General features: G+C 38.8%; 1 protein-coding gene across 1 annotated transcript; it reads right to left on the reverse strand.

Annotated features, from left to right (window-relative positions):
* Positions 1–5,803: 5,803 nt before the first annotated feature.
* Positions 5,804–8,789, reverse strand: hoxc4a (homeobox C4a). Its single transcript, XM_079677208.1, has 2 exons — positions 7,893–8,789; positions 5,804–7,386 (listed from the first exon to the last, which is right to left on the reverse strand). The coding sequence occupies exons 1-2, from the start codon at positions 8,326–8,328 to the stop codon at positions 7,028–7,030; spliced, it is 795 nt and encodes a 264-aa protein (XP_079533334.1). The 5' UTR covers positions 8,329–8,789; the 3' UTR covers positions 5,804–7,027.
* Between the last annotated feature and the right edge of the window lie 6,928 nt (positions 8,790–15,717).

The following is a 15,717-nucleotide window of genomic DNA, read 5'->3' on the forward strand; positions in this document are numbered from 1 at the left end:
CCTCTTTAGATGTCTCTCTGCGTGATGGATTATGCACTCAGGGTTGCATAGCTTGGAAGAAAAGGAGCCTTCCCCCTTTTTCGTTTCACCCCTGCTGCCACCGTCACTGAGGTTTTACCTGAACACCTCCACAGTGGAGTCACGTCCTTGGATTTGTTTGTAAATAAATGAAATATTTTTGATTTGTATTTCCTTTCAGTTCAGTTTGGATCAAGGGCACAATACCACAAACATGGTCCCACACTTTGGCGTAGTATTGGTAACCATCGACATTAAAATGACTGCTACATGATGTTATTGTTGATCATAATTAAAGTTTAAACATAAAAAGGCTAGCTTGGAGACTTGGTTTTAATTTGGAAATAAAAACAGGTTTTATTTTTTAAGACTGCCCATTAAAATAGCAGTGAAGTGCTAAATGTCTCTTCTGTTAATCTTGGTATTGGATTAATGTAGGCCATTAGAGCTAAAATAAATTTAAATATAATGACATCTTCTTGTGTCTTGTTTTAACACCCCCCAATAAAAAATACAATAACTATTATTATTATTATTATTATTATTATTATTATTATTATTATTATTATTATTATTATTATTTACAACAACAGGCGAATCGGGCCGTAAGTCAGCGGTGACAGAAATGGAGGAAAGTAATTAAAGTCGTTTTGTTTTTCTTACCTCACACCCTTGAACACACTCTCTGAATTGAAGATAGGACCTATGATATACTAGCTCAGCAAGACCATAATTTAGCTCCTCCGCGCCTCCACCACAATTCTCCGTGAACTCTGTTTGAACCGCCTCAGTGGCAATAAATCATTTTTCTCTCTCACACAAAAGCGCGCCGGTCGCTCTGGGTGTCAACCCTTTTACAATTCCTCCTTACCTTCTGCGCTCTCTCGCCTGCTGACACAAACAACCGAGGAAATCGTCGATAAACTTTTATTTTCCATACCAATAACTAACAGGGGAAACGGTACTGAGGTATAGGGGAGTATATGCAACCGCAGGGGGAATCTGTGCAATGCAACACCATCTTGCATTTTCTACTCGTAAATTATATATTCCTTACACTCAAAAAACATAATTGTTTTTCAGAGCTTAAGAATCGCACGGATGATCAGTTAATGTATTTCCAGGGGATAGAGCTGGACAGATAAAAGGAGACTGAGAGAGAGAAGGGGAGAAGACGTTAATGGGCAGAGGATGCTGTCGGTTAAAACGGTGCATACAAATGGCGCTGTCTTGGCAGAGCAAGGAGAAGATTTATGAGCCCGGTGCCCTATATTGCTGTAAACAATGCAGAGTGAAATGAAAGGACTAGAGTTTGCAGACTGCACTTCATACGTGAGGAAAAGACACACATTGTCAATTTCCCAAACAAGTCCTGACCCTGCATTAGCATGTGCATTAACATAGAGTATTAATTTGGGCCTGTTTAAAGCACAGCTCACTGTAAATCCTGGCTTGTCTCTGCAGAGTGCACACAGCATAAATCCTGCAGTTCTGGACCAGGGAATATCTGAAAGTGTCACATTTTGATTTTTTTTCACTCAGGGGAAATATGTTTTATTCTGAATATTTAAATGTTTCGAATGAAATAATGCTGCAGCATAAAAACAAATATGTTATATATATTTTTCATATGAAATCTTATCATAAAAACATGCTATCTGTCTTCCTAGAAACCTTTAATGTTAAATATTAATATTAATGTCTTGAATTTAGCAATCATTTTATCAAAAGGTATCATTATGTGTGGGAAGGCGGATTGTGTTTAAAGAAATGGAAGGGAGTTTCCCCTTCTGTGTTTACATTCAGATGATGCACTTTGCCGATAACATTGAATTATCAGTATAGCATGCTATTCAACAATATTTAACTATATGTTCAAATTGAATACAAATGCTGCAGCATCTGTCTTCAGAGTGTAAGTATGAGAAGACTGTTGTCGAAATGCAACTGGTGGTCACACAAATGCACAAGAGAATCATTTGAGAGAGCAGATCGAATAAAAAGAGCATTTTCACTTAGCTTATAATTGTGGATCTATAGTCTCAGGATCCCATATTCAGATCATTTTTGCTAATGAAAAGTTGGCCCCCAGTGACACCTTGAACTGAGGGGAAATTACTTTAATTTCTAAGGTCTTCAACGATGCAGCAAATAGGCTAATGACACATTTCTCAGAGGCGTTATGATGACATAAAGTATTACTGGCAAGTTTACACAGGCCATCATTTCTTATATGATGTGATGTTGGAGTGTACAGTGGGATATCAGGGTGTTGATCCCAGCTGCTTTGTTGTCCCCCTGCTTGAAATGTTTGCCAGCTCTGACAGCAAATCATTGTAACATGTCTGATGGAGTTTTAAAATCTAGTTTTATATAAATGCATTAAACACACACTAAACCACACACACACACCCCCACACACAGACGCAAAAGAACAAAAAAAAGAAAGACATGGTGCATCTGCTCTCTTGAGTGAACGGATGGGAGAGAGATTTACGGATTTATGACACACCCACTGCTGGTCAATGCGAGAGAGCCTCTCTGTCCCTGGAAAATAGCAGCGTGACCCCCGTTTCAACTCTCAGCCTTTATGCAACTGCCATGGCTGCCGTTTAAACACACTACACACTAACAATGCACTGGCCCCGGACCTTTCATCACACACCAGAGTGGCTGAAGAAGACACTCACCTGAGACGAGTGGAGAAAAAAAAACACATTTGTACTCTGACAATAATAAACAGGTAATAAACCACACCAACGACACAACATCTGATCCTATTGGTGTCATATTCGCCTCTCGTTCAAACATTTCGATTGCTGTTTGTGTAAAGTTTGTATATCTTCCAAGAGAGAGTCCTCGTCTGAGGTTCTCATAAATCACTGAGAGCCTGCAGCGGTGCAATGTGAGCTGAAAATCATGTGTGATTCAACAGTCTCTCTCCAGTCAGAAAAGAGTAAGTGTTGAGGAATTTAAACACTGAATTTCTAAAAATTATAAAGACTACACAATATTCCGGTGCTGAGGTTAAGAACAACTACAACCACTCAATGTTTACAGATTACACCGAGTGAAAGCGGCTTCAAAGCTACAGGACAAAACTAGAAATAAAACAACTATTGTAAACTGTTAGTTTAAATAGATACTATGTTGTTAATTTTGTTGTGTTGATCTCCTGATAGGTTAGAATAACTTTGACGATAATGAGTTAAGGTATTATTTGCTTACTTAAATCATATGGTGTGCACTTTCTATCATGGTGACGCATAACTGTGCAAATATTGAATTTAACTAACAGCACATAATCTCAAAGTTTAGTATCATAAAGCGAAATAATCCTGATTTATGTCTGACAAACGACACGAGCTTTTGTTTAAATAATAGCTTGAAATCACACTTTCTGTTTATTATCGTAAACCAAACAATGCCTTATAAAGCCGTGTTAAGTAAATAATTTTCCTTGGCATGGAAAAGAAAAAACATAATACCTGCAAAGTATGCCTAATATTTTTACTTTACAAAAAAAATGTTTTAAACAAAATAAACTACATCCGGTCCTTGTTTAGAGTGCAATTTTAAATGTGTCTACCCAAGGGAAGTTGAACAATCACTATACTATCAGACGAGTTGTTTAGGTTTCAGTGACAGCTGTTTATCTTAAAAGGCATGTTGTCGAATATTTTTCTCTCAGCGTTGAATATTATTATTATGGCCACAGAAGTGACCAAACGTTTTCAAATAATCAAAATAAGAATATTTAAGTTTGCTTGCGAAAACAGTAAACATAGTTTCTTATCTAAAGACTGTAGCATATATATTCTGTTTTTATTACAAACAATGATACTGTTGAAGCGTAGAAGAAAACTTGCATGGACTCATAAGTGTATTTCTATCTCATGTGCGTAAAAATGTGCATTTGGATTAAAAATGAAACCTTGGCTGAAGAGTGGGGTGTCAGTAGAAAGTTTGCAAGGTTTTTAGTAACTACAGAGAGTTGAAGGTCCCTGTCCATAAACTAATCACAATGACCAACTGTCCCAGTACTGTCAGAAAGACGTGGCTATAATTGGCAGCTTGCTTTTGAGAGGAAGTTCTGACCTGAGGCCAGTTATTCTCTTAAGCCACACAGAAGTCAAGTGACTATTTGTAACGGCCTAATGTTTTTGGAGACTTTGGGGGATTTAATTAATCCCTTGAAAATAGGACTTTAAAAAAAAAGCTTTGTGCTAATTTCACTGAAATTGTAATTTATCCGTTTAAAATGAGTGTATGACTTAAAAAATGCAATTTTTGTTATGATTATTATTATTATTATTATTTGTTTTAAGGTACCAAACACACAAATCTGATTGCCTGTACACTTCTGTGGTCACTGCATCAACTCGGTGAAAGTCAGCCCACACGGTTGCCAGCTCGGTTTCAGATGCTCCAAAGAAGGTGCATGTTTGGAAGCCCGTCTGTTGGATGCAGAGAAGAGGACTTGTCCGAGAGTTTAACACTGTCCCGGGCCACTCTGACTAACAAAGGGAGCAACACTTTCAGTGATGCCCCACCGCAGGCCTCCCTAAAGGCACCATGCAGAAAGTCCACAAAGAAAACCGAGGCCAAGGGGGACCAGTTAGGGTGCTCACAGAAGGTACACGTATAGAGAGGGAGTCAGGTCACAGGGTGGGAGAGGTCGACCATCCAGACTGAGATGAGCCTAATGGGACAGAAAATGTGTCCTCGAAGTGAACTCGGCCTTCTCCCACTTCGCCTCCTAACTTTAATAAAGTACCTTTTCAGCTTCGCGACATGGAGGCGACAGGGCCTATAAGGGGTTGGAGGGATGCTGCGACTCTGGCGAGAACATTAATTTCTCTAATCTGTCCAGCAACATAAAGGCTTCTATATTCATTTCTCAGAGCCGTCTCACCACCATTCTAGTGCCTTTCCAAAAGACACGTCCAGAAAGCAGATGTTAACTGCTCTGGTCCACTTAATGTGCTTTATTTCAAAATCAATTTAAACTCTCACGTTTGGGAATAATGTTCAAGGATAAGGCCGTGTACATAATATTTGGTAAACTCAAAACTTGCTGCTGTCGGAGCTGTTTTGCAGAATAACACAAAGCTCTGTAGTGAAAGATTGATGATGGAGAATACCTCTTCCCTTTGTGCTCCTTTGCCCCCCACTACGAGAGGCATTTTATAAGCCCTATTCATGTCACAATTCAATAATTTATCAAATTCTTGCGTGTCTTTGGGTTTAGTCATGTTAAAACGGAAAACCTTCTGTCCAGAAAGAACGACAAAAAATGAATGCATCTCTGTGAGAAAAATAACATCTCAAGACACTTTAGTGGAGGAGTTCAGATTAAGAAGTATTTCGTCAAAATTGTGTATGAGTCCAGCAGTCGTAAACAGTTCTGCAGTGTTTTGGTCCTCCTAGACGATGACGTTGCAGTGAGACGCTTCGTGTTTTTTTTTTATTGTAGTTTTTATGAATTCTCGCGAGCTGCTGCACACTCTGGAGGCAAAGTGCCCACAGGGGAGACAGGAGAATATGTTACAGAGTTTACACAAGCACAAGTCAAAGAGTGCACATACAAATAAACATCAGCATTCCTTTCTTTTGGCCAAGGCAATGCTACAGAGCCTGATAACAAAGGTCAGCCAGTTTACTCCCAACACCACATGACGCATTACATTGAGTCTATCTGCACGACTTTTTTTTTGTATTTCTTTTATTTCTTTACATTTGAAAACTCAGCCGCATGAAGCAGTGAACTATAGAAAAGCTGGGAAGCTACTCATGTAACAAAATGAATAAGAATATTTTCACAACAATAATTTCTAACAAATGTCCTATAAATTAAACGCATGCAGCTTTGTGTTCAAGTCAGAACGAAGGGTGCAGAGGCAGTGCAGAGGGCCTCAGTGCTTCTCCATGGAGCTAATTGAATGCCCTTCAGACTGATGAGGTTGCACATAATGCACAGCAAAAAATATTTCACTTTTTAGAAACAACTTCAGTCCATTATAACGTAGGCTTTAAAATACACACGCACACTCACAGACATACACACACTCTATCTCTCTCTCACTCACACACGCACGCACGCACGCACACACACACACACATACACATACACACACACACACACACACACACACACACACACACACACACACACACACACACACACACTGCCTGTACACATTGATAATTCAAAGACGCAAGAATGAGCTGCAGGATTTACAAACACAGTTTGAAAACACAGTGATTCTTGTTACCCTCATGAAATGTTCAAGTATTCACACATCTGTACATTTTTTAGAGCAATCCAACAAAAAGAAAATCCAAAACAATAGCAGACCTCATCTTGCCTAAAATGAAGTTCGACCAAACGTATTTAAAACTAGAAGACACTCACTGTTTTATTGACCAATATGATTATCACAAGTACACTATACTCCGTTTATTGCATTTCACAATAATCTGCTTTTTAACGGTCTAATAAACACAACATCAACACCACAAAATTAAATTGTAAATCAAAATCCTGTTTCTGAAATACACGAGGTAATTCACACATTGGTTTTATCCAAAACATACAAGTTCAAGATCAATGGTGTGTTCCAGCTTTTTTATACCAAAAATAACTATTATTATATTGATTTCCTTCCAGTGTTGTTTGAAATAAATAGATTGTGCATTTCACATTGGGCAGCAGGGCAAAACAATGGCCCCCAATAACATTTTGATAAAATGTATATTTTTTTCTACTTTTTCATCCTTCATTCAAAACATTTTTTAATAAAAAACATCATTTTAATTCAGCTTCAAATAAATTAAACCCTGTGTCACGTAAAAATAATTCATCGGTATTCGCAGTAATCCATGCTATATAACATGCATTTTATATAACTGTGGACTTAAAGGAAACCGCACAAGATAGCTACGAAAACAAAATATATAATTGTTCTATAAATAACCAGTTCTTTTTCTACCCCCGATCTTCTTGGTTTTATAACCTGGTAATATCCTCGCCTTGCTGTGCTCCGGAGAGTTCGTCGGGGGCCCCAGTGTTAGTGGCCGAGGCAGCGGCAACAGCGCCGGCTGCTGAGCTTGTGTTGGACCCAGAGGAGGAGGAAGAGGATCTCACTTTGGTGTTGGGGAGCCTGTGGTCCTTTTTCCATTTCATCCTGCGGTTTTGAAACCAGATTTTAATCTGTCGCTCGGAGAGAACCAGGGTGTGGGCGATCTCGATGCGCCTCCTCCGAGTTAAATATCGGTTATAGTGGAATTCCTTCTCCAATTCTAAGACTTGCTGCCGGGTGTATGCTGTCCTAGACCGCTTGGTCTCCGTCCCATTGTAACCCGAAACTGGAAAAAGGATAAGTGGAGAGAAAGGAAGACAGAGAAGGGAGGAAAGGAGGGGTAAACAAGAATGGCCTGAACTGAGATATGGCTAGAAAGATTTATTGGATATGAATGTTTAGCTGTTTGAGCAATTTAAATGGGAAGTTAAGAACTTCTCAGGGTAATGAGAGGACACTCACATCCAACTATGAGCTAAATTATTAATGCAAGATTACAAAGCTCAATTTTTTTCTTATTCATTTCTCCCCCTCTCTCTATCGCGCAATACATAACAGCAGAAGCCACATGGTGATACGGCTGCCCTGAGTATACCTCGGCTATAAAATTTATGGTGGGTGTAATTACCAATGCCGAGTCGTAAATCCGCCTCAATTGTGCCATTTCAAAGGCTTCCCTGCTATCGGAGCAGGGGCTGGCAACGAGATGGGAGTCAGAGGGACTGATAAAGGGAGGGAAAGGGAGAGAGGAGCATGAGGAGTGCAGGGAACATAAACACACAAGTTGCCTACCATTGCTGGCGTGAATTTTCTTCATCCATGGGTACACCACGGGCTGCTTGGAGGAGGCTGTGCTGTTTGGATGCTCCGGGGTAGCTTGGTTGCAGGCGGAGGTTGCGGCCGGTGGGGTGGCGGGGGACATGGACAACTGTGGGGTTTCACAGGAAGCAGGTTGCCCTTTCCCTACCACCAGGTGCGCAGATTGGGGTACTCCATGTCCCCTTGGCGAGTCAGGTTCAGGGATGCTTGCACAGTTAAACTGGCGGTCCTGGTAGCTCGCCCGCGGAGGATATAACTCCTGATGGTGATGCTGGAAGCCAGACTCCCTTGCGCGGCTGTAATATTCTGGACTATGCTCAGGGATGTAGTTATTTTGCGAATATTCCTCGCATGGAGGAAATTTCGGATCAATGTAGTTAGACTCCATCAAATACGAGCTCATGATCATTAATTTCTAGAGTGGAAAATAATTTTTCTAGCTTTGTCGTTTTTCTGCTCCATAAAGCCCTCCTACTTGCGAGCAGCCCTGTAAAGTTACTTTTACCACGTGACCCAATGGCCCAATAGCAGAGTAAGAGGTAGTTCCCGGATAAGGAACCAGAGGTATTTAGCATACCTACAGTCGCCATTGTGGGAACACATCTCTCTCTTTTTCTCTCTCTCTCTATCTCACTCACTCCCTCCTCTCTCTCGTTGTCTTACCAAGGCAATTGATCTTGGGGACAAAACTAGTCGCTATTTGCTGACCAAGGAACAAATAAAATAGGCAACATCTACTGGTCTCAATTATTCAAAGGTAGAATGGGTGATCCGCCAAGGATAAGGCACAACAATAGCAAACCAATCATGTTGTTAGCCTGCTCCTTATATAAAGGTTATCTTCTAATTAATGAAGGCACATGCTTTACCAACAGCTCTTCAGCTGTGAAACATATTACGGTCCATTAATACACATAGCATTACAGCTGCATCAGTTTTGTAAGATTATATAAGCATTTCAGCACTAATATTGAATAGTGAATCTAAATGTCATAAAAGACTGGAGTGTTGAGATGCTCATGGAGGTGTGGTTGATTTTTTGAAAGTAGGGCTGGTAATTAATAATGTTGTAAAAAGGTGGACAGGAAGAGTCAGGCTGCTTAAACAAAAGCCTTCATTCAATTATGAGAGATTTGTCTATTTTGAAATGATCAATTTTCTTCCCAGGCTATCAATTAAAAGTCTCAGCCTTCAACTTTTAATTGGAATTTGGTGAGAATAACAAAAAAAAAGTGCCTGATTGAAAGTGTCAGGCATGTACTTTCAGTATAGCTGCTTTGAATGTCAAAGCAGCATACATCAGCTGGAACCAAAGGGGTTGGCTGATTTACAAAAAAACAAATAAGGTGATAAGAATTAAGAAAAGCCATGTTCTATAAAAGGATAAAAGTAGAAAAAGAAGAAAAGCCAAAGTGTAAGATGCTCCTTTAACTTTTAATGATATTGTTATTCTGTAAGATACAACAATTATTAAACAAAAGCTTTGAATAATTACATTTAAATATGAATATGGTAATTGTGATGACACCATCAAAACAGTGTAGAAAAGCTCAAAATACAATTATAACATCAGACTCCAGTGGATCAGCCAACAGGCCAAACTTACTCTATTTGCTTTGAAATCACACCGTTCATAAAACAGCAGCCCCACTGCAGTGTCACAAACCTGACAACTGTTCAGAGCATCATGATGTCACAGACCAGCCAGCATGGGAACACAGGGTGTCTCAGAACCAATATCATAATAGTGAGTCTCAAACATATATATCTGCTGATTTAACTGCAAGGGAGTCTTATGTATTGTGTCACAGAGAAATTAAATGTGGTCGCTGCAGACCGGTTAAAGCCGTTGAACTCCCTCACTTTTAACTAGAGAGCTCACCACATAAAGCAAGTCCTGCTTAAAGATACATATGAAAAAATACCAAACACCATCACAAATCATTTAAATTCTGAGGCTTTTTCTAACAAAAGTGCTGCTCTTGTCTTTATTATGTTCATCTTCTCCTGGCCTTCTGTTTTAACAACATTGGAATGTCCTTACCTTTTACTAGCAAGACTTGTTTGACCTTTGTTATGGCCTACAATAAAAACATGTGGCTACAATGTAATTCAGCTGGCTGTGTGTGGACCTGCTACAACCCATATTATCTGAAAGAAAGTGCTGAGAGGAAGTATTTGAAAAAATGCCATACAGAAATACAAGCAACTGATTGGTTTACTCTGTAGTTTTCTTTAAACTATAGTCCTACTTATTTCAACTTTGTAAAAAGAGGGAAAAAACGATTAGAAAATTAGCATAATATCTGAGTCTTGCTGCCTTCAAATGTTACATGCTATTCCTGGCTGAAGCCCTGACCACATTACTGGAGGTCTGCTGGTAAATGTAAACTGATGCTGCCTGGCTGTGTAAACTTTTCATGTGCTGTGCTTCCCATTCTTATCTCAGAGTCAGCTGTGGTTGAAGAGAGAAAGGTTAACTCCCTTTAATAGATTAGCAGCCTCCCAACAACATCTAGGTTATAATATATTTGTAGTGCTTTTTATAAAAATGTTATTGTGGATGTTTGCGCGTCAGCAGCAAAAATAACAAGGAAAAGATAATGATAATAATGATAATAATAATTATTATTATTATTACATTAATAATAATAACAATAATACAAATAATAATGATAATAATAATAATAATAACAATAATAACAATAATAATAATAATAATAATAATAATAATAATAATAATAATAATAATAATAATAATAATAATAATAATAAAGAAAGTCATAGGCTCCCACTTGGAGAAACATTAAGCCTGAGCAGAAGTAACACTTACTCTATGGGTCAAAAGCTGTAAATTGCCAGTTAACCGATGTATCTATTTTCACAGCAATAACTTCATAATATGGTTAAAAACGAGACGTGAAATGACATTTCTGGCTGTCCTGTTTGTACAGAATGCACACGACATTTCTATTACCCCTAGCGAGGATGTTAGAGGCGTTTTATAGAGCAATAAAAGCCGTAAATCAGTCACTTTTAAACGACCCCTGGTTCCTAACGTGTTTTACAGGGTCTGAGACAGTAGCCGCACACTGCATGGGTTTGCTCTCTGTGGCCTACCTACGCAATCTACGGCTGTCTGGACTATGAATACACTTTGTGACAATGTTATTGCATTGCTAGTGCCTGGATATAGGCGGTATTTGTATGATGCTTGTGTTTTCAATAGCAGGGAAGCCAGAAGAGACGTGAAGAGGAGCAGAAGCAGAAGAGTCCATGGCGTGGTATTTCAGTTGCCCATGTATTCCTGTAGAGACGTATTTGCGATTGTTTGTACTTCACACAAATTCGGTTCTACAGGGTACATATAGACAACTAATGTGTTTTAGGGTACACACTGCAAAGGAGATCTCTCAGGCAAACCTCTATGCAAGCAGGGTAGGTCTGAAAAAAGTAGTGTAAGAAGAAATATTCAGGCTGCGAGAAATACTGCACATGAGATGTTGTTTATAAAAGAAATCATATGAATGGTGCTTTTCTGTCCAATAAAATGTGATTTTAACATGTGTTGCCCCATACAACAAAAACGCATATGCCTGCACACGCACACACAAGCGCGTCGTGTGCAAAAGGGACAAGGGGGTCTCTTTTCTTAACGTTCAACCTCTGCCTTTGAGGTAGCTCCTATATATGAATATTCAGTCACAAACACGGCGGATACAAAGGGACGGCGTGACAGCACAGATGAAAAATAAGTTTCCATTGTTCCCAACCATTCCTTCTGCTTGCCATTACCATACTGACCGCTCGGTAACCTTTCTTCCTGCCACTCTGGAAGCTAATGAGAAAAGCCTCGGATGAAAAATGCGATATCAGACATGTGACCTGTTTCAGGGTTATTAAAAACAGCAAACATGCTCAGATTGTGAATCAATAGAATTGATTACATGCGGAAATGCACAAGGGGCTTCAAACACTGTCAGAAATTATCTCAATCTACATATTTCTCCGAGTGTGTATCAATTTCATAGATTGCTTGAATTGAAGAGCAAATAATTTGTAGCCATATAACAGTGAACAAACGAACATTGTCACAAAAAAACAAACCCATGTTAATTTGAGTTTGTCATATGCTCATCTAAATGCATGCAGTTTGTTGTGCAAGCAGTCAGTGTGAAGGAGCTGCACGCACACCACATACTCCCTCTCGCTCGCTCCGGCGCACGCATTTTAATATTAGTTAGACAGCCTGACCTGCGTTTCACCCCTCGCGTTTGACTGATTCCAATAGTTCACTGCCAAGGATTATTGATGGGGGGACAGCAATGAATTCTTTCTCCCCACAAATGGCTTTCAGATCGTGCACCTAGTTCAATAACTAGTTATAATGTAGAAGTACAAAAACTCGGGCCCTCAGGCGAACTAATTTGATGTTTCATTTGTTCATCTGAGGAATTGTTAAACTCTGTTTTTCTCCCCTTTGCAAAATAACAGCAGTACTATCCTGTTCACACATGTTCATATGTAAACAAAATAAATCTGTGCAAAACTATGAGGAGGACGTGGTTGTGTCCATGTATGGCACGTTTTTAATTTGGTGGCCCAGCAGCAACTGACCTGGATGCAGACAGTGCAATAATCTGCTCCCTGATGAACATTGTTACGATGCGCTTTTAATCAAACCCTTAACCTAATAGCCTTTACTCTCCCCAGGTGTAATAATGTTAAACTGGATCGTCCAGTTAAAATAAAAAGTTTTAATGAAGTGCAGACAGACTGGAGACTAGTTGGATATGAATACCCTCTAACAGCAGCCGCCAGGGGAGCAGAGGTGCTTTCAGATACCGGATGCTCACAGAAAACATGGGTAGGTTTGCAGTTCATTAGAGCAATGCTGTGGTTCATTAGAATCACACTGCAGACTTAAATCCAGTTCACCTGTGCAACTAGAGTGCAGCTTCTCTGGCTATTAAAGCAAAAGTACTCTGCAGGAGGACAGTAATTCGATTTTTAGAGTTTGAAATAAAAACAAAAAAAGTAAAAACAATGTGATTTTTAAAACCGCAGTCTAACCAGTTCGCTATGAGTGCAGACACCAGTACCCGGGGTTAATCCAGCTGTTTGTCAGGCAAATAACAACCTCCACAAAGTGTCACTTCTCTTGACTAAAGCCAGGTGGAAAGGCGTGGGGAGATTGAAAACACTTACTGATAAATCCACGGTCCCATGCATTCAATTTGACCCGATGGACTGCCTGAAAAAAAGAAAAAAGAAAACGAAAATCAGGAGCAGTCTTTTTTTTGTGAACATGAATTTTGTATCCAACCTGCACAATTAAATGTGTGACAAAGGGCCCAACATTCAACACATTTTAAAATGTATATTTACATTTAAACAAATACATTTAGAATATCTATTGTCCATTCCTGAATGAATTGAGCAAGTAGGTCAAATAAATCATGCTTAAAACGTTGAACTGAATGAATGCATTGTGGTCCATATTTCGTTTTTGCTACATTTAAAATTGCCACAATATCATACAAAGGTACTATTTCACAAAGAAGCTATTTAAATCAAACCATGAGCAACAGATGATATAAACTAATCACAAACTCTATATTTATTCTCAGAACATTTCCCCTACAACTTCACTAAAGTTCACCTTGCAGTGAGAAAACACAACGAACTATTTTTTTTTATGTTTCGTTATAATTTCATTTTAATGATGCTTCAGTTACTTTGTCCCTCTGCGCCTGATCTCTGTCATCTAGCCTAATTGAAGGGAGGCTGCCCTAGAAAAGCTTTGACATGTGTGGGCTCGTGCAGAACTGGGACCGAGGACAGAACAATTTAGAACGGGTCATATTCAGACAGTAAAAGTAAATTTACAAGCATTTTGGTATTTCCTTGGGCCAATGTTCTATGAATAGAAATCCCTGGACTTCAACGGTGCTGAATTATTGCGCACAGTCCATAAAAAAATCACGACTTTGTCTTCACATTGTAAATACATTTAGGCTGTGTTGGAAAACGATGTAATGAGACTTTATGGTTCCTTTTTGGACTGAGACAAAGAGAAGTCTGTGCCTACCCGGAAATGACCTCTGTGGATTGAATGATGACAGTGTCAGCTCCACAGGTCAAAGAAAGGAATACAGCAGTACAGAACATAGCAGTGAAAACGGATGTTTAGACTGTTACACTTTTACTGAAGTGCATTTTTTTTAGGCCAGAGTCACTTTGATTCAAGCTTCCTCTGAAGATGCAAGGACTGAAAGTCATTAGAAAAAACACAACTTCGGTTATAATAAAAGGTCCTGCATCCTCTAAGGTTTCATATCGCATAATACATTTGTTCCCATGTGTTGTAGCAGAGATACTATTTTACGTTGCTCTGAAGGAAACAACTCTCTAAATATTATATTATTCTTTTAGTTTGGGAGTTTGATAATATTGTTTCCTTCTGATAACAGTAAAGAGTACAACGCAACTGCTCGAAAAATAGGGCAATATAAACATAAAATGATGCAATGGACAGAGTAATAATCCATGCTTTTACGTGGACATTACCCCCACAGTCACCCACACAGGAGAGTGTTACACAGTGCCCCCTATTGGAGGTGTATAATTCATTATCCTGCATACCTGAAAACATACTGAATAGTTATCCTATTGTTTTAGTTTAAACAATAAAGAAAATAAGGTTAATCAGGGTTTACAGATTGTAAAACATCTGAACCTGAAGCCTGGACACCCATCATTTGAGTCGAACCTGCTGCACCTTGCTCTGCCAGCTTAACGTAATACCAACATGAGCAATTTGCAATTCCACACATTGATTAATACAATTGAGGTATTTCCCGTCTGAACAGGTATATAAGACATGTTGAAAAGTAAATAATGTACAATAGAGCAACAGAAAGATTATAGAGATTAAAATCACATCGCCTCATCAGTCTCCAAACTGATCAAATCAGTGTATGCAAAGAAGACAACAAGTCAGAAGGGGTATGCGGGGGGAGAACACATATTCCTTGTGCAAAAAAAGGTGCATTTTTGTAAAACATGCAATAGTCACACTCACATCCTCACTGTGTGTTTCACACGCTTCTGAGTTTAAACATGCCATAATTACACTGCAAAGTGCCTTTGAATCAAACCTGACTGTTGGCCCAGACATGACCCTAAAACAACAGATGCTCACCAGGACAAACACTAACCTCAAGGTGACACAGTGAGATTAAGCAGTTTAATAAGGAGCGTATACTTTATAGCTTTTATGGTGCAGTATTTCAACTAGAACAACATTTTAGCATCACACACGGAACAAAAGTCACATTATATTTTAAATAAACTGTTTCGGTTGCACTATCTGCACCCTTGAAAATAAAGGAATTAAAACAAGAATTACTCAAAAAGTGCATTGGTAAAAAAAAAGTGTCCGTAAATCTATGCTGAGAGAGAAGGAGAGGGTGGACCGTGAAGCTGATGAAGATGTTTGATAGTCCTGTCTGACTTTTATTTCCCTCGGTCAGCTCTCAAATATGTGGCTTGTTATTTTACAAACTGTAAACTTTTTAGATGCATTAAAATATCCTTTTTTGCATTTAATAATTTAACTAACCATGTACAAATATAAAGAGGATTCTGCCAAAACAATAATCCTCATTACAAAACAATAACCATGAGCGGCATTAATCCCGTTTCTTCCAGACTAAATATGCGACAACAAATCTCCTTAAAAATGCCTCAAAACAACAGTTTCACCAACATTTAAAAGAAAAAAATAATAACATAA

This window comes from Notothenia rossii (genome assembly GCF_949606895.1).
Source record: "Notothenia rossii genome assembly, chromosome: 4".
Taxonomy (NCBI): Eukaryota; Metazoa; Chordata; class Actinopteri; order Perciformes; family Nototheniidae; genus Notothenia; species Notothenia rossii.

Excerpts from the sequence above, each read along its gene's own strand:
- hoxc4a (XM_079677208.1), bottom strand. The coding sequence starts at position 8,328 with ATGATCATGAGCTCGTATTTGATGGAGTCTAACTACATTGATCCGAAA. Across the intron at positions 7,387-7,892 it reads GAAAATTCACGCCAGCAATG|TTTCGGGTTACAATGGGACG; the intron begins GTAGGCAACTTG and ends TCCTTTTTCCAG.